The sequence below is a fragment of the Falco punctatus genome (genome assembly GCF_963210335.1).
Source record: "Falco punctatus genome assembly, chromosome: 3".
NCBI classification, from domain to species: Eukaryota; Metazoa; Chordata; class Aves; order Falconiformes; family Falconidae; genus Falco; species Falco punctatus.
Genome location: NC_137582.1, coordinates 31483114 through 31510019, shown reverse-complemented (window position 1 = coordinate 31510019; position 26906 = coordinate 31483114). Strand labels below are relative to the sequence as shown.

At 43.4% G+C, this 26906-nt stretch overlaps 2 protein-coding genes across 3 annotated transcripts in view; both read right to left on the bottom strand.

The window, feature by feature from the left end:
* The window catches only part of CDH17 (cadherin 17), a 40290-nt gene extending 27902 nt beyond the window's left edge, over positions 1-12388 (bottom strand). The window contains exon 1 of the mRNA XM_080379549.1: positions 12267-12388. The gene's annotated coding sequence lies outside the window, so the exon portion shown is untranslated. The remainder of the gene's footprint in view (positions 1-12266) is intronic.
* Positions 12389-20537: 8149 nt separating this feature from the next.
* The window catches only part of GEM (GTP binding protein overexpressed in skeletal muscle), a 29669-nt gene continuing 23300 nt past the window's right edge, over positions 20538-26906 (bottom strand). For both annotated transcript variants that reach the window (XM_080379571.1, XM_080379570.1), the window contains 3 exons: positions 24149-24225; positions 23462-23666; positions 20538-21821 (listed from right to left, as the gene is read on the bottom strand). In XM_080379571.1, coding sequence (XP_080235697.1) covers positions 21544-21821; positions 23462-23666; positions 24149-24225 — 560 coding nt within the window. In that variant the 3' untranslated portion in view covers positions 20538-21543. The remainder of the gene's footprint in view (positions 21822-23461; positions 23667-24148; positions 24226-26906) is intronic.

Here is a 26906-nt window from a genome sequence, read left to right as displayed (position 1 = left end):
CAGGGAATAGAGAAGGAACAAGACTTACTATGGCAAGGAGAAAGTTTAAGGAAGGGACACATCCAGCCTTAGTGTAGGGGACAGAAAATGCACTCCTTCATGTGGCTGCCCAACTGCACTGTGTCTCAGCCAGGTTTCTCTGTTCAGATCCAACTATGAAATGCAGCAGTAGAACTAGAGCCATGCCACAGGTTATGGGTTCGCATGATAAGTGTCTTTGCTGTTCCCTTCTGTTTGAATATAAACATCACTCCCTAATGCCATGCCATCTGCGGTGCCTGTGGCGAGGCCAGGATGAGTGGCTTGATCAGCCCTCGAACATTCAGTTTTGGCTGGAAGCTGTTAGCAAGTCTCATGAAGCATCACACTGCCAAGGACCTAAGCCGCAAAATACACACTCCTCTGTCACTCAGAATAGAGTTTCAGTATATATAAATTCACACAAAAGTTTTCAATAATAGGCAGTTTCAGGATTAGAATAGGATCAGCTTAACTAAAAGCAGCCTGAGATCTGGCAGGGAACTGGAGCCATATTTTCCCCTTCATTTCGTAGCTTCATCTCAGTGCTATATCCCTAATAATTCCTTATGGTTTCCCCGCCTGAACAGAAATCTCTAAGATAATCATCATATAAATATCCCAGCAACTTTCAATGACAAACATTTGGAGAACAAAGAATATTCCTGGAGGTTAAAGATCAGTAACAATCACAAGCATTTGGTTCCGTGAAAAAAAAAACATTTTGATTTTCTTCAAATGATTGATTTCAGATGTTCAAATCCAGTAAAGAGAAAACAGAGCAAATTGATCCAAATCAAATACAAACCAGACTAAGCCTTAGCACAGCAGTCATACATTTTACAAGGACAGCTGAGTTCCTAACGCTGCCTGAAAAGCCTTCATTCAGCAAAACCCTTGCTTCAGCTTTTAAAATCCTTCTGTGAAACAACAGTTAGATCATCCCTTACCTGTAACATGAAAAGCTTATTTTGCTCTAAAAATGCTTCTCTCCTTCATCTGGGGGAATCACCTTTGCACAGATCGGTGGTGCCTGCCTGTGCTTCTCCACACGGTTTATGGTTCCTCAGACTCGCCCGAGTCCCAGCTCAAACATTAACAGCATGGAGAATTATTGATTCCTAATGACTAGGTGTGGTGTGAAATGGCTGCCATGTGCAGAAAGCAATGTAGCTCCAAGATAACTTACAGCCTTCAATATTTTTATGTCCCTTGGGATTTTCTTTCTGAATTCAGTTTTTTTTCAGTAGGGCTGTGAGAAATGAACATGCGGGGCATGGGTTGGAGCCATGGGGGGAAGGTTATCGTTCCTTTGGGAGAGGAGGTGGAAAGGAGAAGGCATGGGCCTCAGGTGGAGATCACGTTTGCTGCTTGCCTAGTTGCAGGGATAACTCACATTCGGAAGACAAGAACTTGGACATAAAGGTGGCTTGTTTTCACAGAAGACCTGCGGATGGGGAGGACTCAGCCTAGTTATGAGAATAATTTGTCATTCATCGACTCAGAAGATTCAAATTCTGTCTGAGCTCCGCAACAAATTTACTTTGAGTAACTTCGGGCATTTTACTCTATTTGCCCTTTTCCAGATACTCGTCACGTAATGGATGTAATCGTTCCTTTCCCTCGTGTGTCATCTTTCACGTCTGTTTAAGTTTTCAGCCCTTTGAGGGAACCAGTCCCTGCTGGTCTCTGCATTATAGCACCTGTTGCAAGGGGAACTGAAATCAACGGGGCTGTAAAGAACTGTGGTAAAATAAATTATAAATAAAACATATTTGCAAACCCCCAGAACTTTTAAAAAAATAATAATCCTTAAAACTTTATGCTTTCTGCTAACTCACTTTTTAATATCAAGCTTATTTCAGAAGTTTTAAAAAGGCTGATTTTATTCCCTCATGAAATGTTACTTTTCATCCAGGTTCTAACTCCTGCTTTCAATTTCCTCAGTATGTGAGGTTGCTCTTGAACATTGTTAAATTATTTGTGCAGCACATTAAATATTTTCTGAATTATACATCCAAAGAAAGCAGCATTTGGAGATCAATAACAACTGGAAGGCACACCATTCTGGGAAAGGTAAGCTTTCTGTTTGTGCTTCAGATCACACTTTTCCCTCAAAATTAGTGTTTGTTTTTGCAGGAAAAACCCTCTAGACTGTGCTTTCAGCATGCTTTCAAACACAACTGTTCTCCATTTGTTCATGCACTCAGAATGATTCAGACTTTCTCAAAGCTGTCTGCTAGCACTGAGTTATCTTTAGAGCACAAAACAAACCCAACAATTTCCATTAATGCCTTAGAACTCATTTTTAATGATTTCAAAGTAAATATAATAACGGAGATAGAATTTTCTTGGAAATACGTTGACTTTAAGTGACTTATATGCAGATTAACTGTGTACTAGTTGGAGATGGATGAGCCGTACTTTCAGCATGAAATATAAATTTCAAAACAGCAAGAATTCATGCTGCAAAAACAAGTTCACAAAAATGAATTCCTAATGTCTTTTTTAGCCCTCCTTTACACAACATGTGCAGAATAACTCAGGAAATGATGTCAGAAGTCAGAGCCACAAAAATAAGTCAGGTGTTTGTCTTTCAAATGCTCGTGTCTCTGCTTGGAATTCCAATTACTAGGAAGTGCAGTGTGGTACTTGAAATATAAATTTAAGGTACCTAATATGTTTGATTGAATACCTATAGTTTTTTAAAGTCACTGGAAAAGGTGAGCCTGCTCGCCCCCACTATCTTTCTTTCTCTGGCTGAAATAATTTCCCAGCCACAGAGGTTGTAACCACACAGGGGGAAAAAAAAAGTCTCCCATGTCAAATACATTACAAAGTCCAGAAGCACTTAAAGCTTTACAGCAGTCATAACACAGTGCTATAGATAAAATCACAAGAATAAACTCAGCAGTGAGGCTGGTTCCTTGAGCCAGCTGTTTCTAAGTCTGATGAAAAGAAGGCAAATGTCCAGGTGTTTATTGTGTGAATCATTGGTCAAGGAGTCAGTTTTTCCAGAAACAACTTTTCTCATATGATCAGTCACATCTTTTTCACTTTTCCTATTTATCAGCTCTGTCATTCCTCCCCCGCTCCTTTTTCATTTTTTCTCTTTGCCTTTTTACTTTTACTTCTTGTTTCGATCCACCTGATGTCTCTCCATGTACCTCTTCCACCTTCAAAACTAAAGGGACCTGCCTGACCTCAGCTTCTTTCCCTTTTTGTTTGTTTAGAAAATATGTCTTTTATGGATCTCTTAGGGCGTGATAATTTCACAATATCATCAATACATGCCAAAATGAGCTAGCACCAGTGGATGAAGAAGCACAGAAAAATAATGCTTAAAAGAAACTCGGATTTCTGGTCATCTCCTTTCTTTACTTCTGAGGCAGAATCAGGTATACCTGAAACTTCCCTGGTTGTAAAAAATGCAAATAATGGCCACTCCTAGTCTCCATAAGTAATCCTTGTGGCACTTTCAGATATCTGCTCACTCACATTGTTGCCCTCTAGATACTGCTCAGTCACTCTCCATCTTTGCTGATGAGCTCTGCCCACAGATTCTCCCAGGCGAGACTCCCCAGTGCTACTGAGGACAGGCTCCTACAAACACTGTCTCCCAAACAATAGAACTCTTACCGATGCACGCACTTATAAAGCTTTTTCATGTTATCTTCATTGCATTGGTAGTTGCACTGCCATAATTCTGATTTTGTCTGTACTTGCCTATGCTATATACTCATCTTTAGTGATGTAACTTACTTATGACTGTCTTTGTGCTTCCTTGTGAATTTGACAACACGGAAGAGCTCTGATTTAACAAAGTACTTTATTCTTACTACCCTTCCCAATACTACTTCTGCATGGAGACATATCATGCTGTTCATTTCATTTATACAGAGACCTGGTCATTCCTGCTAATGCTTTTCTTTGGTTGGTTTCCTATGAATTCTTCTTATCAATAATCTTACTTTATAGAAATCTGGGTTTTTTTCAAGTCTATTGTAATTTTTTTCCCTTTTCCCTCTTTCCCTTTGCAAGGACTGTGGATTCTCATCATAGTACAATTACCAGACACTTACATCACCCCGATCTGCTGTACTCTTCACTTCAAAATAAATATATTCATCCCCACCAACATTTCACTTTTTTTCCTGTCGGTTCTTTCTGAAGCACTTTACCCGCCCATACAAACAGTCCAGTCTGAAATTATTCAGCCAAATCTCTGAGGTTCTTATAATCTTGAGAACATATTATGTGTCACAGGCCCCCATATTACTTGTATTTGAGATGTTCTTCAGACCTTTCTTTTACATCCCTCAATCTATTTTGATAGCCTTGCCCTTTCTACTGTTTATATCCCTGTTCATGTTGAGATAATTTGTTTATACAACGGTGCAAGATGTGGTGTTGGGGAGAGGGAACTTGGACAAAATGCACAGACCAAGAAGATCAGATGAACATATTTTTGTAAGCAATCATCCAAAACAAGAGGCACCATGGTAAACGGCATAAGGAGAGGGGTGAACTGTGTAGGTGTGTGTTGGGATAGGAACAAAACATGGCACTGACTGTCCAGCAAATTCCCTGAAAAAAAGGGTAAGCAGATGTATCCAGCAGTCCACAGTACTAACACTCGGTGGCCAGGATGAATGAAGCTACACCACTTGTGCAACCCTGCTGTCCTACCCAGGAGATACAGCTTTCTGACTGGCCCATGTACGCCTGTGCCTTGGGTGATGAGAATCTTACCTGAATCATCCCTGTTCCCAGAACTTGATTTTCAGTTTTGACCTGCTAACCTTAGTTTGATTGGTTATCCTGTCTGGGGAAGCAGATAACAGACCACCAGGAGCTCAGGTGAGGTACCTGAAAAGGTTCCCCCACACTGTCTCAGAAGCAGAGACACTCACTCTCTGCTTCCCTTCTTCCTTGGACCTGTCACTGTGACTTGCCCACCTGCTGGAAGGCATGGGCTCTGTCCTTCCTCAGGGAAGCTCACAGTCCAGTTCAGCCCCCCTGAGGAGCATGCTCCTTCCCTGCTGTTGCTGCTCTGTGTGTCCAGCATCTTTGTTTGGCTATCCTTGGAGGACTCCACGTCCATTATATTGATGCAGTTCTCCCAGCCACCATTGTATCTCAGCCTAGCCACCTCCTCCAGCACCTTTCACCTACACGGTACCTCCTTCTTGGCTTGCACTGACACCGATGCTACCTCACAGTTCAGTAAATCTCCCAGCAACTTGGGCAGAGATATCCCATGCTGGTTTCATTTGTAGGTATGTGCAGCCACCCTCAAAGCAGGAGGAAGCTGAATCAGCAGCATGCCTGGCTCCGATGAAGCAGCACATGCCCACTTTTGTCCCCAGAAGATCTCCTTGAAGGCTTTGGTCAGCCCCATCCCCACAGAAGTTTCCCTGTACATGTAGTGTCTCAGCCACAGTCCAGCCTCCCCAGGCGCAGAGGTGTGACCTCTCCCACCACACGCAGACAGACCATACTGGCTTGCCATCTTCATTGCTGACAGAAGAGGCCTGTTGAGAAGTCCTCCTACTTGCTGCCATCAGGTCCTGGCCCCTGTTAGGTGCTGAGCTAATGCTGTTAAACTGGGCTATTAAACTTGCCCAGGTCAAGATGATAGATTTTAGTTTCCCTTTTTCTTCTTGCAAGCAATGACATAATGGAACCAAATGGCTCTTCTGGAATAAACAATGCATATTCTAGAGATTACTCGTGTTTACACTACTTATTGCAAGACCTCCAAAGGAGATTAAAACTTGAGCTCTGCACTGAAGCAAGGGGAAATTCACTTTCTTCCAGCATGTTGGTGTCCTCTAGCTAATTCTCATGCTGTCTTAGGGTGGCATATGCATTAGAAGTTACGAATTGCATATTTCAAAATCATATTTTTTCCTTATAAATGCAAAAGAAGCATTTTTTTTACCTCTTTCATTCACTATTCAATACATATAGAGACATGTCCACAATTTTCACAGCTCAAAATACATACCGCTGTGCCAAAACAAAATAAGAAACCCATCTTTCCTGAGCTATAGTCTGATTAGAAAGTATTATGACATGAAACAACTATCAAGCTGGCAGGCCGACACTATTTTTTATTTACACAGGTATGTAAATGCAGGTGGCTTTAGGACCCATGAAGCAGATGGTCTTAGAGCACCTATCATCTGGACGTGCATGCCCACCTATAGAACATTGAAATAGGCATGACTAAACAAACTAGTCTCCAGGGCTTTGTTTATCACCATGATCACAGATTCTGCTGCCTGGGCCATTATGTATAGCAGCCACTGGATAAAAATCGGAAATAAGCCTGAGAGCAAAGCCCAGATGCCAAGATTACTCCTTTTAACTGAAGCAGGACTCAGGTGCTCTTCATTTCCTTCCTCTGCCCATCAGAAATCACAGCCAGGCATTCCTCACAGACACTGGGGGGGTCTGGGGCTCTGGGTCCTGGGTGTAGGGGCAAACACTCCCCTGCAGGCATCCAAGACGGAGAGCCGGGGCCAGCACTCACATCCAGCCCTGTCCTCAGACTTTGCTGGTCCCCAGCACTGCACAGCTTCACCTCCTTGCCTTGTGGGTTTGCCCCCTTGAGGTGTTTCACAGTCTCTATTATCTGGGTAAGGAATAAGGTCTTAGAGCTATGGGGTTGGATTTTACTCCAAGTGCTTGAGAAAAAATCCCAGCAGTGTTTAAGCTTTTTCTTATATCTGATTCTCAACCACTTTATTAAAAAGCTATTACAATGTGCAATATGCCTATGGTGCAATATGCATATGGTACATGTACATACATATGTGAAACTTACATATATGCAATACGTATGTTGGCTGACTTACAAAGTAAAGACAAACCACAATTCAATGGACTATACACAAAGGAAAACTGGCCTTTGAATGAAAACATCTTTTAAAAACCAGGACAAGTGACTGGAAATGGATGCCATTCATCTTGCTCCCTCCGACCCTCTGATTTTTGAATACAAAATGAGTTTCTCCTGACTCTCCCTTTGCCCTGGCTGTGTAAAACCAGAAGGAGAGCATCAGTCCAGCATTCTCATCTCAAGCTTGATGAGTCCTCCAAATGGTGGGATTTATTGCTGCCATGCTTATATAAACCTAAGAAACGGAGAGCTTGACCAGTGAAGACAAAACTGCTTCAGGTTTATAACCAGCTAGTTCTGCTGAGATTGGTTTAAAAAAATCACACTCCTTCCCTAAGCAGGGATCAAACAATCCCAGCTCATTTTCCCCTTGGTTTAAGCTCATCTCTTCCCCATGTAGGCAATATTCAGACTGACACTGCTTTACATCACAGGGTGAAACTTTTGCAGTCTGATAAGATACCAGGTGGCTCCCTTGAGCACAGTGCCTCTCATAAATATTTGTACCAGCAACTGTAACAGCAAGAAAAGCAGCAAACTTCAGCTCATCAGGAATTCTTACTGATAGTTGAGTTGCCCGAGTATGTTTCCCTAAATAACATCTGCATTTCCAACACTGAATTGGCTTCCTTAAAGCCTTTGACGAGGGTAGGAATAGATAGCAAGGAACTGAATATTTGCATCAACTTTGACTAGCAATGAAGGTATTTCATGTCTAAATAGCAAATTCAGGGTTCATATTAGCATGCATTCTTTACAGAGGAACTGCCAGATGGCCATAAATGTAATTATTGCTGGAAAAAATGTCACAAATCAGTTGTACTACACCTCATCACAGCAGGACCATGAGGTCTGGTTACAGCCATGCCTTTCACTGGAAGCAGTGTGGACTCCCAGAGAAGTGGATTTTAGCCTTCTAGGGAACTGGCTATATCATTTCAGAGTCAAATTACATGGCTCACATCATAAACCTGAATCAGTGCTGAGACTGACCTTTATTTACTGGAAGGATTTTTACGTGCATTAGAGGCCAAGCCAAACATCATAAGATCATTTATTTCAATTACCTACTTTGGCGATCAAGACCTAGTCACACGGATGAGCCTTTAGAAGATAAGGCCTATGGACTGCAAGAAAAGGCTCCGCACATTTTGTGTTGCAGCCACCTACAACGAGCATTATTTAAAGCACTAATTCCTGGGCTTAGAATAGAAAATGCCAGAAATACCACGTGACTCCTGCCAACCGTGGACAACCAGCTTTCATTGGCACACCATACACAAGCTAGGACCTCAAGGGACTGTTTCTGTGACCAAATAGCTGTGGTGTTGGGCTATCAGTGTACGTACTTCATGTTCACTTCTGTACTTCCAAAGATTGCAGTGCAACCGTTTTAGCTCTTTCCCTGCCTCATCTGTGACTTATATGGAAATGCCTCCCTGAACGTACACCTCCATTTCCGTGGCGTTAATGGAAACTGCATGACTTAATGCCCTCCCTCATCTCCCACCTGAAAGTCTCAAACTTGTATTCATCTCATTACCTTTCAAGTTAAAAGGGCGGTCAATAGGATAAATTTACTTCAGAGCTACCTCTGCCTTTTTACATCTCCAGGTCAGTGCAGCCTGAGGATGAATCAGTGCTTTTAACATCGCAGCGCCCGTGAGCAGGGGTGCAGGGGTGCTGGCCTGAGCTGCTGGTACCGGTGTCCATCCTAGACCACAGGCATCCAAGACCAGCAAAGCTTAAGCTAAGTGCTGCGCACTCCGGAGTTAATTTCATGGTCAAAGACAACAGGAACAGAAGGCAAACTTCTTCCTGAGGAGCCCAAACACAAGCTTAAAGGTTTCACGAAGAAAATGAAGGGCAAAGCCGTTTCCTTTTACCCCAGACTCCAGCAAGGTCTTGTGATCGGCTGGGCTCAGGTCTGAGCAGCACATCAAGTCTGCTTCAGGTGTGCATTTGCTTTCCATAGGTAAATCCCAGACCATATCCCCAGCACAGGTGCAGCAGGGCAGAGTAGAGCAAACAAGTGCCCAGTGCCCAGCAAGCTCACTGCTGTGGGGCAGGTTCTTCTCCCAGTCCAAAGGGAGACCACCACGCTTTGGTAGCACATCTATAAAACAAAAACAAGCTTGCTGAAGAACAGTTTGCCCGAAACTTCTTAATGGGTCTTCTGTAAGTGCTGCGTGGACCCAACAGTTCATGGAATATTGAATAAATTACATTAATTACTGGTTGATGATACATTTACATTTAGATGATGCATTGTAGGAGCTCCAAGTGTTTTGCAGACTTGGATTAATCCGATTTTGCAAGATCTCTGTAAGAAAAATTATCTCCTCTCCACAAATGTAGTGCTGCTGCCAATTCCAGGAATCCAAAAAACATAATTCAGGCCAAAAATACAATGATAGACTTAAAAAGGTCTTAATAGGGACAACCACAGGAATTAATGTCTTTTTATTCACCTTCTGCTATGTAATTCATAATGTTTCTTTATAGTTATGAAGATTAGACTTTTTTTGAACAAAAGGGAAATTCTCACATGTTCATAGAATTGGATAAGCTATCAAACAAAAATAAGACTTTTTCAACACAGTGTGCTCAGAAAATAAAAATATAACTTTGTCTGAACTTCCCATGTATTTTTCAAATGAATTAGTAAGCTATTTGGAACTACAGAGATATTTAGCTCCTGTTTTTAACTAACCTAAAGCATAAAGAGGTTGTTATTGGTCCAAGGACTTTGACTTGCATTTGTGAAACAGTAGCACTGGCAGTAAATTTTTATGAATGACTTTTCTGGGAAGTTAAACAGCACAACGAGCAGCTGATGTAGAAAGAGGAGCAATACATGTCCAAAGCCTTTGATGTTTGTGCAACCTACTGTGACAAGATAACAGAGAGGAGAGGTGGGATGAGGACAGAGTATTGCTCTCTGTAGTAGCTGGTTGAGGTTTTTTAATAAAACTTGAGGGGATTTTTTTGGTCCTTTGTTACCCAAAACATATTTAGCTACATTTCTATTTACTTTGGAAACATTTTATTTTTTAGTTCAGTCTTCAGATTTCTGCCTTTTATAGGTTTTTACTGAATTTCCCTTAGCCTCACTTAATCTATTTGCATCTTTTGGTTACAGTGCTGCATTATTCGTGCAGAAGTGTCTAATACTTTTTTTATTATTTCTCCTATTTAGAAACAGAAAAACTGGTGAGGAGGTGTGTCCAGGGAGGAATCCTTTCTAAAAACTGCAACAGTATTGACTAACTGTAAGATTACCTTTGTCAGGCATTTTAATTCTTTTAATTCTCTCTTAAATGATAGTTTTACTTTACAATTCTTTTTTTTGCTAACAATCGAATTTTCTTTACTTCAAAAATGCAAGTGAGGTTATTTTATAAATCCCCATTAAGACCCCTTTTGCTTCCATTAACATCTTAAGTCAAAAAGAAGGAAGGAAGCACAAGCTATTATGGTATTTGATATTCTGGTTATTTTTAAAAGTAGGCATGAGAAAAGTAGCACATTTTGACAATGGCATAACATTTCAGGTAAAAATAAAAGCTGGACTTGTGCATTATAGTTTGACTACAACAGGATTTTTACAGTTAATTCCTACAAAGTGCTAATTACTCTTAGAATTGGTAACTTCATGTCACTGCAAATTTTTACTAAATTAAATGTGGTGAGCAACACAGAAGCAAACTTATTTTCCTTATTTTGTTCTTGTTCTTTATTTTTGGCTGCTTGTGGAACCCAGTTTTAAATATGCCATATTTGCAGACTTTCTGTTATACTTTAAGAAAGAATGTCAGTTTTGATGGGTTTAGGTTTATTTTTCTTTGCTTCTAATATGTAGCTACTATACAAGTTATGTGTGTATATTTTATGTAGATATTTGCTAAGTTGCTTGCAGCAAGGAAAGCAGTTTGTTCATAAGAACAAGTATTTGACATAACAGAAATGCTGCAAAGGACACATGGAAGAGAATGTTACATAAATGTTAAATAAGTTCCATTTAAATATCATGCCATTATTGTCTATTATAAATTATGAAGCTTTGGGTCACATAACATATAAATGCATGTTTGTTTGTTTATTTACATCTTTACCTCTTATATGCTTAATATAAACAGTTTACTTTGTATCTTTAGCACAATTCCATGTATCTGTAGTAATGTTCTAAATTTCTCTTACTAATATTTGCCCAATCTAAAAAAAAAATAAATACTTTTATCAGAGGTCTCACAGAAATATATTTTACATTGGGGATTTCTGTAGGTGATTTTTGCTTCTGTATTTAGACAACAGTGACTGTTGTGTGAGGATCTACACAAGATGCAGAGTATGAATGCAGCCAAGACTTGCTTTTACAGTGGCTTCCACTGATTGTTGAAAAGCTAGAGTTCAGTCGATCGCTGGGCAAGTTCTCTTGGCTGGTGCTCTGAAGCATGCACTATCTTTTTGTTAGAAGAGTATAGCTTTTGAAGAGGAGGAGCAAGGTTTCTAGATGCATGAAATAGAATTCAGTTCTGAGGACAAAAGCTGTGATGATCCTGTGTGCCCTCGGGAAGAGCATGCGGGACCAGCCATAGTGGTGACAAACAGGCACGGCCGTTGCCCGCAAGACCCAGCAGAGCTGAGCTGAGCGGGCAGCTGGCACGGAGCAAGCCTGCTCTGTCCTTCATTGCCTGCTGCTGTATCACCCCTTCCACGTGGGATGCTGGCCCTGTATGTTGCTACCGATTCAGATAACAGTTTGTCTCACTCCTGCCATTGCCCTGCTGTCCTTACAGGCAGAAAAGAAGCTTTCTGGCTGGCTGTGTTATGGTTCCAAGCCACATCCAACTCCCATTTACATGCACTTTAAAAGGGAAGACTTACAAGAGGAAGGCAAAAAAAAGGCAGAAAGAAAACGCAATGTTACCAAGGGCCTTAATTATATTGGCTTGGGAGAACTCAAAGCCAACAGGTAATAGCTCACTCCATTTTTCTTTTCAAGCAGAAACTTGTACTTCTTGTATGCCCCACAAGGTCCTTGCTTGCTTGCCACTTTGACAGGGAGTCTGTAGTCACTACTTGCAACTTGCATACACCCTGTTTGCTGAGGGCATATGGACTGGGTCAGGCATGGGCTGGCGGGGGTCAGCTTCCAGCTGAGCCACTAGAGCCAAGGTGCTGTTGTCAGACCAGCTAGATGGTAGCCAGGCAGCTAGGCAGCACCTCTGGCTTCATGGCTTTTTGCTCATAACTTTTGATGTACGTTCCTGCTGCAAAATAGCAAAGATCACAGCGGAGAGAGAAGCCTAATGAAGTGAGCAGCATCAGTGCTACTTACGCAGCCCAGGGTGGCAGGACCTCAGCAGGCAGAGCAGGGACACAGCAGTATGTGGCCTTCCAGGGGATTTTCAGAGATGCTGTGCAGGGAGGCTTCTGCTATGCTAAAGTCCTTGCAGGTCTGTGTGGGAGTCATATTAGAAACACTGTAGTTTTTTCTTATTGAGATTTAAAGAAGTTTCATTTTCTTTAGCTAGACTGTTATTAATGATAGACTTTAGTATACGTGTCAACACCTGACTATGGTCATCTATTTCTGTAAATGTGGTTAATAATTCTGTAACTGTTTTAAATACATATTGCGTGCAGAAAATAATGCGGCTTCTGAAGACAGGTGCAGTCTTTAATCTTGTGGTTCAAGGTCAAAATCTCAATTATATATCTTACTTAGATTTGCCTGCCATCAAACTAAACTCTTTAATTAGAGAGGGAAGAGTCTGTTGGTTTACTTGTACTGCAATAAACTTTGGCAAAGTCTTTGCCAAGGATAGCCAGAGTTACTGCAGTAAATGCTCAGTGACAGAGCCTGCACAGTGTCTGAGGCTGCAGTTCTGCAGAAGGGTTTCCTCTACCATACAGCATCCATCAGCCTAGACTGTTGTAACTAAGATTTTCTGACTCTCACAGCAGGACCAAGAACGAGCATTTTTCCCCTCCAGGTTACTACTCTGGAAACCAGAACTGTCACTGGCAGCTTATATTTTAGCAGCCTTACAGCAGGTGCCACCCACCAGGGATGCAGATGTTCTGCACAGGCCCTGTGGTACTTGTAGCGAATCTTGCCTTCCACAGCCAAGTATTTAAAACCTTTGGTAGCTCTAAAGCACTCTGGACATTTCTCTCTTCTATTTAAATAAAAGCGCTCAATCACCATGCTGACAAAATACTGCAGGTAGGAACTGTTAAAGTAGTGGCCTTCAGATGTGGGGCTGGACCGTGGGCAAGGTTTTCCTGGACTTTTCCCAGCTGGCAGGCCTATAAGTCCTCAGCTTCCTCATGGAAGAGCCCATGTTTCTTATCATCCTCTGTCCCCTGGGGAGCAGATGAACTGTGCTGCGCAAGGGAGCTGGCAGGGCTGGAGGTCCCTGCTGCTTCCCAAGGAGGAATGTCCCTCCCTAAAGGCAGCAGGCAGCACCGAGTCCTGCACAGGCACGCAAAATGGCAACGCTCAACCACCTGTGGTAGAAAAGGAGGCAGTACTGCTCTCAGCATGCGGGGAGCAAACCGAGAGAGGTGTTTGTTAAGTAGCCTGGCTACAATGGGATCTGAGGTCAAGGAAGGGATCAGGAATAAAAGGAAGATGTCATCCTTAACCCTGAGGTTGCTATAAGCTGAGGGAGGCCTCTTTCCAACCAAATTCTATGCGTAAAATTACTTTTTCAGAGCAAATGTGAGTCAGCTAGTGGAACTACATGCTGTTGCATGGATTGTAGCCATTTTTAATGGCTTTTGGTAATCTGGAGTGGAAGTTATGGACGAGATTGCCTGTACAACCTAAATGGAAAATTATACTTGCACAGAAATTTTATTTTTCTCCATCCAACATGCCTCCAGCTCTGAGCAGTTTAGAGAAAAGTCTGTGCTTAGTGTCAAGACAAGATCTTGTTTAGGTGTGTGCCGAACTGCAGAGCACTTCCACGCCTCACCCATCAGAGATAAGGGCATACCTTAAAGAAAGTATCAGATGGTACCAGATGAAACCATGATGTATTTCCTTTTCATGTGGGAGAATGACATAACTTCTTACTCACAAACAAAACGGATCCTTTTTGGGCACTTAGTGCTTTCTTGATTCAATAAAACAGATGCTGTCTAATCCTCAAAACACCACTAGTGTGAGTAACATCAGCTATCAGCTGGACTACTTGCTTGAGCAAACATCTGCAAGGATAAACTGCAGGCATCCCTCTTCCTGCTCACTGTTTGATGCAATCCCAGGCACTGGCAGGGCTGACAGAGCTGCCCTTTGCCAACTTGTCACTCTTTTCAGTTTTCTATATAAGGTTTTTATCTGCAGGAAGGTCTTGATCTGATAATCCTTATGAAGACAGGCTTTGTTGCACTCAAAATATATGAGTTGTATCCTGCAGCTAAACATATGTATTTAAATACCTAATCAGGACAAGAGCTGTGCATTACAAATTGAATGTTTTCAAAATAATGCATGAAAGATACACCAGCAAATGTGGGACATAATCAAGGAGGGTACTGAAAGCAAGAAATAAAAGGATGTTTTATCACTTTCTAAAACCCAGCATCTCAAGTAGTATGTTCTTCAGCCTCTGCCTCTCAGGTAAGAGAGCATTACCGACGGAACAGAAAAGGGCAACAAACACAGAGCAGCTGACTTAGAGGAAACACTAAAAGGTTTGGGACTTTTCAGTGTGGGAAGGAGAAGGCTGAGTGGGAAATGACAGTTTCAGTTTCACAAAGCTAGTGGAGAAAGTGAGTGAAAAACTGCTGTTCTTAAGGTCCCATAGGTGATATCCCTAAAAAGCCTCTCCTATTGCCACTTTGCCTCCCCTCTGAAGGGACAGTGCAGAGCTGGAAGAAGCACCGGTCCAAAGCAGTAGGGCATTTCTTCTCACTGGGTCCTTAGGTTCCTTTTTGATGATTCTCCAGGGGCAGTCTGAAGTCCATCAACCAAGGAATATCAATTTGCTTTGCCAAAAACACCAGAGGGTAGATTTCTGTATAGGTAAGCACTTACCTGGGATGTGTGGAGCATGTTTATTCCACCACCTTTCTAACCTACAGGCTTATTTACTGCAAGCTCTTTCCACAATTTCAACAGCCTAAGGCAAGGGCCCTCAAACTTTTTAACCAGGGGGCCGGCGCGCGGATGCAGTGGCAGGCAGTCATCTGCGGCTGCTTGGTTTCCCCCCCCAACCCCCGGCGGGGGGGGCAGGCAGGGGGCATCTGTAAATACCGGGGGCCGGATTGAGGACCCTGGGGGGCCGTATGCGGCCCGCGGGCCGTAGTTTGAGGACCCCTGGCCTAAGGGGTACCTGGGACACAGACAGGAGCCCACCATGCTCCTGCCAAGGTGCTTTTGCATTTATTGATGGATTGTATCAATCCAGCTGCACTGGGCAGCTCCGTTCCCAGGGCTTCACCAAATGGGCACAACACCCCATCCACAGCACAGATGACAGGGGAGCTTCTCCAGTGGCAGCCCACATGCCAAAGGATTTTACACGTATCCTGATGGGGCTGGGTGGCTTCCAAGTACAACTGCTGGCAAATACCATGCCATGGGTGCTAAGGGAGCATCCCAGCCCCAGTGGCTTACTTCTGAATGGAGCAAGTCAAGGAGGAACAAATGCAGTCATTCATCCCACAAGATGGCCTCAAGGGGAGGAGGAAAAATCTTAAAGCACAGAAGATTGAAAATATCGCTAAAAAACGATTAAAATGATATTATGGTGGCAAAGCTTGAGAACAGCCTACTAGGCATCAGTCAGTGATTCAACAGTAGTTACAGAGGAAGTACATCCTGAGCAGCTTCAGAGCAAATATGTGAACTGGAGAAAGACACACACTCATGAAAGCCACAGGTAGGCACAGAAATAGCATCCTGGCCATGTAAAAACTATTGAGGTCTGTTCTGAGTTCAGTGGAAGTTAAACTGCTAAGCAGTTCAGTGAAACCCATGCAGAGTCAGAGGAGAATGGGTGCAAAACTCAGCAGAGCTGGAGGTCCTTCCTCCAGAGGGGCTGTCTCTGTGCTCCCCCTCGCCTCTGCACAGGAGTGCTGCCTGCCCAGTACATGCTTAGTGCCTGCCCAGTACCTGCCCAGTGCCTGCCCAGCGTCTGCCCAGTGCTCCCCCCGGTTCCCCTGCTGCCCACCTTACCTCAGCCCAGTGGGGGCTGTGGGATCCTGGGATTCACCATACTCACCAAGAGAGCACTGTGAGCTGGGAAGAAATGCTAATCCTTGTATTTAGTATGTACAGATGCAGCAGTTGAAGTCAGACATCGTTCAGTGTATCCATGTGACAGCCTGAATTTTCTAATTGAAAATTCCCACCTGCCTTCCTCCTGTTGGCCCAAAGAGCAGTCAGAGTTTGGCTCTGGGCAACCCATGTCTAACTGGAGGCTTTTGAGTACACACACACAGAGCATCTGCTTAGAAACGACTGCCACTTAGAAAATTTTTTGGATTTAAAATTCTCAGGCATAAGGATTTAAAATTACTCAGGCATAAATCTCAAAACTTGAGGGAATTGTGTTACACTAGTCATTTTCTTAGCAAATTATTAACCAGGCGATGAGACAGTGCTGGCACTGTAAAGCAACCATACAGGACTAGTGTGCTCTCACATGGGTGTGCTGTCCTCACTCTCTGGCAGCAGGGAACCTCTTGAGACAAAATTTGCTAAAATCACAAGTAATTAGTACACTAAAATTCAGTGCTTCTAGGCAAAAAGCTGCTACTTTGATGATCTTATCTGTGTTATCACAGAGGATAAATACAGAAATATTGCTGGCCCCTGTGTGAGGTGGTCACTGAGAAAGGAGGTCTGGCTTCCTGGGACGTCTGTAGGACATTTCTGGGGTAAGAGCACCTCAAGGAGGGGGTGAGTGGGGGGTTTGTCAGGCTTCACACTAACATCATACACTCCCCGGTCAAGGCAGATGCTGGGATTCGCCCTTCCTGCAGCTGCTGCTATCCAGAGTTGGGTCCCTACACCTGCAGGTCACTGGCCCATGGTCCTTTCTGGAAGCAATGGCAGGAGCAAGGCTTCTCCACAGCCTTTCTGGAGCATAGTGAAGAGCTTAAGATGGTGTTCCCTTCTTTAACTGAGGAGGCTACATTTACAGACCTAGAGGTCACTGCATATAAATCTCCCACAGAGCCCGCCACATTTAAAAGCGCTACTGGAGTATACCCAGCAATGTGACATTTAGCATAATTTCAACACAAGAGGCCACATGTGCCTAGGGTGCTACAGCACATTTAGTGTCACAGGGGTCCTACAAGTGGACAAGCACCAAAGAAACCATGTTTTATCCTGCCCTGTCAGTCCTGTGCTACCCCACTGAACCAGAACTGACAAGGATTGCAGACAAGGTAGACAGTTCTTATTAAATACTATTTTGTGCATCTGGAAGCCGCATCAGTTAAACACCAGCAGTGTGCTGAACACCACCACGGCCCTCCTAACTGGGCAACTGTCTCAGAAAAGAGACACTTTTTTCAGAGACCCTTTCTGAGACCCTCAGATTCACTAGACGAGAGAAGAGAGTCAGCGGAGGACCAGCCCCACAGCCCTCCTGGCTTTCATCTCCCACGCTTGTGGGTCCCACACAGGAATGTTTTATGCAATATATTTAGCTCTACATTCTTCAGAGGTGTTGCAAGGAATAAGTTGCAGGGTTCAGTTTTGGAGATTCAAGAATTTATTCATCCAGGGATCTCTCTGGTAAAACACCATTAGTACTCCTTATCACCCCCTCACTTCCCTGGGTGCCATAGGTTCTCTTAAAAGCCTTTCCAGGAAGAAAAGAAGAGTCGTAGCCGATCATAGAGGCAATACTACACAGAAATCAACTGCTTCCTTCCTCGGCTGCAGCCCTCTGTAGATCACATTACCATCACCAGGACTGCTGCTGTCAGGAGTCTTTCCTCCCATTTATATCCAAACTGCAAATAGCCCGAGAGAGATAACTCTGGTCCATGGTCTTCAAGCCTTCCAAGGGGCTGATGTTGAAAGGCTTGTGTAGGTGAGGGTTAAATCCACAGTGCGTCCATCGATTTTATTGAAGATGTCTTTCTTCTACTTCACTAAATTTTATCAATACTTTTCTCAAATCTAAAAGCATGTAGCACCTTGCAAACCTAGATAGTGCCATCATAATGAAGAATTCCTTAATGTAATTTTGCCCCAAAGCATAAGTAAACCTTTCTTCTTGCAGTTAATCTGTCATGATTAAATTAATTACAGCTGGAAAAGCCCCCTAATTCCTCTTGCTGATCTGATCTATCTTCTTAAAAAGAGCTTTTTATAACAGCTATTACACCATAACTGGTATTTTGTGTGTTCTTAGACTTTTTTTTCCACTATATTTATTTTATTTTATTTGGACTCCATGAGTTTGGCCATTTTGGCCTTGGTGCGCTCACTGCTGTGACTCACGTATTCCACAGCTCCTGCCAGATCTCTGGGACCGGCACTGTAATTATCGCATTAGGATCTGTCATTGTAGCCTGATTTAATAAATAGACAGAGCAATGATTAGAATCACTGATTGATCCATTCCACAGTTTTGGACGCTCACATCAGAGATGAACAGAGGGATTGTGGATATTAAGGGTTTGAAATGTCAGCATTCAAGATTAAATTAGTATTAATTAGTCATTCCAGGTGCACTAGCTGTTATAAATAGTAAGTATTTCTGTATCTGATAATCTGGTCATGATCAGCTAAAGCTATGACTCAGATTCATCTCATAAGCTGCAGAAGAAAGCTCCGGTCCTTCCTCTGTGCCCAGCTCACTGGAGCCATGCACGGTACCTTTCAGGAGTGCAACTCAGGCATTGCAGTCCCAGGTGGACATTCAGTCCATAAGACCAGGCTAGACCAGGTCCAAAGCAAGAAAAGCCCTGAGACGTGCAGAGTGTGGATGCTCAACACCAACCCTTTCACTCCACATCCAGAGGTCAGACAGTAACATGCCCTGATGGTGTCTGAGCAAACTGAAGCAACAGCTCCTTTGAGGGCATGCTGCTGGTGGTGGTTCTTCACCCCACAGCTTCCTTCTTGCTCTCCCTGGCAACTCAGGGCAAGCCAGGAGCCTGCAGGGAGGGCCAAGAGGGTCAGCAGGAGGTTGACTGGGACATGCAAGGTGGAAACAGCTCTTTAAATTGCTTTGGTCCAAAGGCAGTGCTGTGCTATTCAGAGGGACCAGCCCTGGTCCAGCAGCAGCTCCAGAGGACAGACTTGCTGTGACGTTTGCTCCCCATGGCCACGGGAAAGATGTGGTGACATAGCATGCAGTGCAAAACTACCACACAGCTCTCTGTGGCAGCTTCTGACAGCTCTGGGGAATGGGCTTTTTCTTTAAAAAATCATGTGTTCTAGAAAGAAATTTTGTTATCCTGGGAAGAAATGGAAGGAGATAAGTGAGGGCACGAAAACTTACTAGGTAACTCCAAATTTGATGCACCCAGTGAACATGTATGACTTTTACCCCTAAAGGCTGTATGATCATCAAATTCTTCGAAACTTGCTTAGCTTAGATTTGCTGGGTCCATAGCTTGGCTGAATATAGAACAGACTAAGGAAATGTGCTGGCTGTGTTTGGCTATACATTCAGTTCTTAAAAATAATCTTAAAAATGTGTTTGGTTTGTGCAACTTTGTTTCCATTCTTGAATGAGGAAAAGGTTCTGAGAGTTTAAAAGTTCTGAAGACTGGTATCGGAGTGGGTATCGTTCTCTAGACTGCTCTGAGCCAACCTTAAGTTGCATGCCAACAACTTGAAAAACATTCATTCAAAATCCAGCCACAGGGATCTTGTCTGTGCTCTATTCAAAACGTTGTTTTCTGTTCTTGCCAACAGTTTATTCTACATCAGGAATCCCCATCCAGGGAGACCTGAATACTGCAGTATTTTGGGCAAACACTCAGCAAGCTCACCCCTTCTCAAAGCCTTTGGTGCGTGAAAGCTGCACAGCCCAAGACAGAAAGCCGAATTCTCATTTTATTGGTGTCCCGTTTTGTTGCCTTCATCACCAAGGTAGATGACCTGCCAGGTGGGAGATTCAGCTTTTCTGAGCCATCTGTGGGCAAAATGCAATGACTGTTCCTCTGCCTTGAACTCTGCACCCACAGAAACCAGCACGGTCAGGAGGAAAATAACAGAGATATGTCCAACAGTAGCTGAGGATTAGGACACACCAGGCCAGCTACCGGCTTTCTGTCCCTGAATGTAGCATTTGACTTCTTTTAGTCTCCAAAATCAGGGTGACGGTACTTATCTAAATCTCTAAAGTGTTTTCAGGCTGAAGGCCAAATACTGTTTTTAGGAGTGATTCATTTTTTTCTCTGCTACCACAACCCCATTTGCTCATGAGGGATACTGTGCACTCATAGCTTTGGGGCTCTGGGTGATTCTTGGTTTATAAACCTAGGTTGCTAAGTAGCCTGTGTTCAGAGATGTAAGGAATCCTCACTGTACTTTTCATGTAGCAATTTTGCCCAGCACCCAAAAGATTTTCTCAACTTGAAAAATTCTTAGGGATTTCCCACTGAGGCTCAAAGGCAGTCATATATTTTATTTATTTTATTACAAGGCATGTAAGTAAAAACTTGCATATCTGAAAAAAGATATTAGATAGAAAACAGTAATAAAATTAACATTATTCTTTTAAGAAACTTGGTAATAAATACATTTCCCCTCAACATTAAAATGCTTGTTATTTTGCGCAACAATAAATACTGCATAGCTCTGGCATAGAGAAAGGCCAAGGCTGGATACGAGAAGTCCATGTGGTTTCTTAAAAAAGTTCAGGTGATTCATAAAGGTTTAGCATCCTGCACTTGATGCACTTTGATACAACTTGCACTTTAATTTTAATTTTACTATGATTTTTGAAGTCGCATAATAAGAAAATATGAGAGGAAAAATTATTTGATTATAAGAATTTTCCTTAAATATTTTCAAAGTAAGAGATGTGTAAACTCATTGAAACCAATCCTTGAAATAAAATAAAATAAAAAAAACACCATCAAAAACAAAACAAGAAAAACAACCAAGTGTCTTGGTGGCTATTCTACCAAAATGCAGGTTTTTCAGCTGTGAGTGCTCAAGCGTGACCAGCCAACTGGCAAAGGACCGATCCCCAGTCAGTTCCTCAATTCTTTACACAGTTTTAAAACAGAAATAATAATATAAAGGAGAAAGAGTAAAGAGTGTAGTATTCACTTCCCAAGTCATGACAGTTCGAGATTCTTACATTATTACCCAAAGGTGAGAGGGGAAAGAACAGGTATATTCCAGAACGCTTCCCAGCATAACTTTGGGTCATTCTGGTCTATACTTTTCTTTTAAAACTACTGACAAAAAAAAAAAAAAAAAAAAAAAAAAGAAAGAAAAAGGAAGAGAGATATTTCCATGCACTGTGCTGTTCTTATGCCAGCACGTATCACCACAATCACGACTGTGAACCTAAGTCACTTTGATAGCCCAATCTAATATAGATTGATTGATTGTCCCACGACATAGTTAGATCATGTCCACAAAATGCCACAAGCTTTGGCAGAGTCCAGCGTTCTTAAAGTACCGATAGGTCATGGCAAGACTTGGATTTGAGTTTGAAGGCCATGTTCTTGTTGTTCTTGGCAACTATTTTGCCCCAAAACCGCCTGGCTTTCTTGGGGATGCTCTCTCTCCGTTTCTGGTACGCCAGCCGCTTCTCGTTCTTTTCCTTGCTGTCCCTCCGGAGTCGGACTTGCCGCACGATGCCTTCAAACAGCTCTTTCACATTGTGCTGCACAGCTGCCGAGGTCTCGATGAACTTGCAGTCAAACACGACAGCGCAGGCTCGTCCCTCTGCAAAATTGCAAGGTGGATATGTCACGAGGCATCACAAGCCAGGGGGAGGCAAAGAGGCCGCCGGCTGCCATGTGCGGGGAGCCAGCGTCACCGGGGGAATTCCTCCAGCCTAATATAGGCACAGATAAGTCTTTAATCACTTGATGCTGCCCACTAACCCGTGATTCATCTGCTCTGTGTCACACTGCCTTCCCAGCGAGGGGGGGGTCAATCCCCTCCTGGAAAAGCCCAGCCCTCGCTGTCGGCTGTGAAGGGAGCTGGGGCTGACCGACTTGAGCCAAGACACTGAAGGCTGACAATTCAGTGGTGACTCAAAAACACCTCGTCATCTCATGGGCAGACTCCCTCAAGTTGCACTAAAGGGTGGTGACAGCACCCTCCAGGCTCACAGCACAGCACAGGAGACAGCGCCTGGTCCTCCCCCACGGGAGGTCATGGGTGTAAACCAGGGTCTTGGGACAGTAGCAGCTTTGGTGTGAACAGACACATGTACAAAACTCTTAAATAAAGGCAGAACTTTGTCTGTGGCTTTAGAGGTACATCTGAAATCATAGTTCTGGTGCTTAATCACGTGAGCCTAGACTAAACCTGACAGCTGTCTTTCACACACAAGGCAATTTATTCTATCTTCTGACTTGCTGTGAAGTCATTTCCAGGATGACTAAAGTGACATGAATGCACCTGCCGTCTTTCAAAACATTTTTCAGGTGGGGCGGAGAGGAATGAGAAGGCAAATAGGCGTCCCTGGGCTCCTGATGAGCTCACCAGTTCAAACTCTTCACTTGGGACAACTGTACCAGGAGCCAGAGGAACTGTGCACACCTCCAGTGAAAAAAAGGTGTCTAGCTCAGCTGGAAAATAAAGGAGTAGAACAGAGGGAGAAGAAAACACCGAGCAGAGGAACCCATATTTCTGATGGACCAAGATGAGATCATCTAATGTATCACTGTGTATTATGTTGTGTCACCTAAGCCTCAGGGAAGACTCTCCAAGAAGAGATATTACTGACTGCAGACACTGAGAGCCAGCAGCAGCTTGCCCGGCAGTCTCCCCATTCCTGTGCACGGGCTCAGTGGTTATTCATTCGCGTGCAGCAGCAGGAGGGCTGGTTTAGCATCCCAAACCAAGGCAGCAAGGAGACCTCTCCCGAAAGGCTGCACAGTCCCTGCCCAGACTAGCAGAGCAAAGGATGAGAGGGAATTTTAATTTCTCAGGGAGGACAGAGAACTGGTTATAAAAAAGGCATAATCTTTGGCAGCAGAATAAAGGAGGTTGAACTTGTTATGCATAAACATATATTGGAAATCCAAAGAGTTTTGTTACCAGAGAAATCACATACTGCAGTGTCTTACACTAAGAGCTGGAAGGGAAGAAATTTAAGCTGCTTTTATGGCAGTACTTAATAAATTTAGGAAAGAGATTATCTGACACGTAACAGCATTGCCAAGGGAGGCTTAAGGACCTGGCGGACCCCTCCCAGTCCTCTGCCCTCTGTTCCAGTCCTCCGTTGTTTTATTGCTCTTTTATTGCCCAGTCCTGATCACAGCGTACTCCCTCAGCCAGAGCTCTGCAGTTTGTTCCAAAGCTACTAGATGACTCGACGTTTATGTTGGGTTTGTGCTTATCATTTTCCTTACCTGCCACTGAAACTTCACGGCACCTGACAAGGTCACTTTTGTTGCCAACCAAAATAATGGGGATATCTTCTTTCTGGCGTGCCCTGCGGAGCTGTATTCTGAGTTCGGAGGCCTTCTCAAAGCTTGCTCGGTCTGTGATGGAGTAGACAATCAAATATGCGTCTCCCACTTGCATGCAGTGGTCTCGAATCCATTCTCCTTCACGCTGTTCAGATGATATGGTCAGACATCGTTATGCCCAGAGCAGATTGTGCTCATGTCCAATACATTCAATCCAAATACATTCCTGCTGTAACTGTAACGGGTATGGTTTGAATCACAGTTATACTAAAAGCAATTCCAATGTGGTGATGGTATGAATACTTCACCACAAAGGAGGGCAAAACTCACCCCAAATAATTAATTGTGCTGGCTTTAAACTGGAATGAACATCGTCTGGAAAACGGCTTGAATGTCTTGTTTTATCATTAAAAAAATAAAGAAGGCTTGCGCTTCTCAGGCTTACACTGCAGAGACAGCCTTTAGGCATGTTTGGCTTGGTGTGGGGCTGGGGTTAATCCTGTTTTTTCCCTGATGTTGAAATAAGGAAAACACCTACTTTCTTTCCCCAAAGATACCTACTTTTGATATTAGCAGTCATTCATAAGCACTTTTCTTTTGGCGTTTGACTAGAACAAATTAAAGTACCTTATTATCCCACATGTCCAGCAGTATAATGGTTGCACTTTCGCCATCCACCATCAGGGTTCTTTCATATGTGTCTTCTGGAAAGAAAAGCAGAAAGGTAGATAAGGTTGGTAGTATATGAACTTGTGGCATCATGTACGTTACAAAAAAACCAGCAGTTGAATATGTATAATTTGTTCACAGTTAAAGTTACTGAGCCAAATTTTATGCTGGCTCACATTCAGTTCTTTCCTCATTTCCATCAGCACTGGACCTGCCCTCTGTTCATTACTGGTTGTCTTACTTTCCATGATAGATGAAGGAGGCTGAAAGATCAGGAAACGAAATGTTCATTACTTTGGCTGATATTCTCCTCATCTGATGTGGGAGAGAGAAAATAGAACCAGTGGAAGAAATAACCAAAGGCTGAACATTTGCCCCATGGGAGCAGCAGAGTCCAGCGAGGCTGAGTAATGGAAAATATTTGCTTTCACTTTAGCGGGGACAGTTTACGGGTGAACAGTCACTGCTGCTGAGAGCAATACAGCTAACAGCCTACCCAGCAATGATGACAGGGGGGTGTGAGACAAAAGCTGTTGAGTTTCAGAGAGAGAGACTTCTGCTGTGTCCTAGTTCTCCACCATTTCACAGTTTTCCACATTACCTTTGATGTCAAAAAACAAAAGAATCAACACACCACAGAAGTTCAGTTATTTTGGACCGAGGCCACAGAAATGCATACCTAGGTTATAAATGCCATGTGACAAAATTCTGCTTGGATCGGGGGGGCTGTTCCCACTCACAGTTTCAATCAACTCTTGCTCTGATATCTCGCTCTGGCTTCTGCTTCAGATACTAATCTTCCTTCTTTTCCCCAAACCTGGGGACATTTGGGTGAGCGGTAAGGGGTTTGGACCCATCTCTAGTCTTGCATTGCTGGTCAGCGAAAAATGCCAGGCTGAGGGCTTCTGAGCGTACCACCCCTCTCACTTTAAAGGGTCTGTCCCAACCACGTTTGTAGACAGGACCGTGTCTCAATCCTTGCCTCATAAAACTTCTGCCGGGCATTAATGGGGTGAACTTTCCCCTGAGTTATAACCAGAGCCTTTCCTCGAAGGCAGGAATCACGCTACACCCATGCAAAAGATATTAAGCCAAACTATGATTATAAGCCAAAAATATTGCACATTTAAAATAAAATCAAAACAAGCCCAGGCTTGATGCAGCTTAAAGTGGGAAGATTAAAAAGCCAGAGCTAATCAATAGGAGCAGTTTCCCTTGCAGGCCCAATAGCATCACATTTGTGTCCATGAGTTAGCTTAATCTTACAGTCAATAGCAAAGCCTGTCTGTAAAAGCAGCTGCACTCCCTCTGTGATTTGGCTACCCTGAAACCGTCTTCTCTTGTAATAAAGTTTCCAGTTTGCAAGTTGGAGTTTGGAGACTAGTTTCTTCAACTGACCAAGCATCTGCATGAGAACAAGCTCCACACAGACCAGAGGACAACATCCAGAGGACTCCTCCACTCTGTTACGCATGGAGAGGCTACAAATCACTCTCCTCAAAAATATTATGTCCAAATGGTCATATTCAGCACTGATTTGCACCTTAGTCAATCCTAAGGAACCTCCATAGACTATAAAACACACTGAAAGTGAGAAATTAGTTCATTTCATGCTTATTTCAAAACTGGGACTAAAAAAGGAGAGATATACAACAATAGCAAGTTTTCCAATACCTCAGCAGAGCTGGTCTTGAAAATCTGTCCCTCCTACACTCTGGGCAATATTTCTGGAAGTGCAAAGGAAAGAGGAACCCATACAGCTGCGCATGGAAAAGAAAACTGTCTGACGGACGCGCAAAGCAAATCAGCTTCACTTTTGACTGCTTGCTCAAGGGTCCTACTCTAGTTAGCTTGTGTAGCACTAGTAAAACTTTTATCAGAGATAGTCCAGGCCAAGGAGCTGGTGGTATTATGGGAAAAGCTAGTGGTAGAAGCCGAAGACAAAGCACACCTGGATAACTGATTCAGAGTGACTGCACCGTGGGGAACTTCAGATTCCCCAAAGGCACAAAGATCTCCGCCCCGAGTCTGAAAGCAAGCAAGGAAAATATGGGTCCAACCTTCCTGATGCTGGCTGTATTAAATCCTGGTCGAAATGTCTCCTAACTGGAGAGTTAAAGACGCAAAAGGTTGTCCTGCCTGTGTTCTACTGAGGGTTGGAACAGAAGCCCAGAAACTCTCTGTGCTAGCGCTGGCACCTTCGCACCAAGGGAGAGCAGGCAGGAGAGGGGAGAGATACGGGAGAGATGAGGACAGTCCTGCACAGTGAGGAGCAAAACCAGCTTGTAAACTGCTTGTCCTCTGACAGGGACAGTGTCTGCCTCCTTAGGACCACAGCAGCTTTCTGTTGCAGCACCACCCTTCCACATCAACATCTTGCACACAGTATAGCTCAGCGCTTGGTGCCACAGCTTCACCTTCTGCATGATCTGATCTTTGGGATTAAAGGATGCTTTGCAATTCCAAACAAAATAGAGGAAGACAGCAAGGGGGAAGCATCAAAGAAAACCCTACAGCTTGTGCCTTTTCCCCCTGTTTGGGCAATAGAATTTTTCCTATACTGCTGAAGGACCTTTATCTGGTTTTCCCCTGGGGGAACCCATGCTGTGCAAGTAACATGAAATGAGGAGGAAATACATTTTACTTAAACTCCACACAGCCTATGCTGAGGCAATGTGTTTATACAGAAAAGCTGAGATGCCTTCTAATGTTAAAT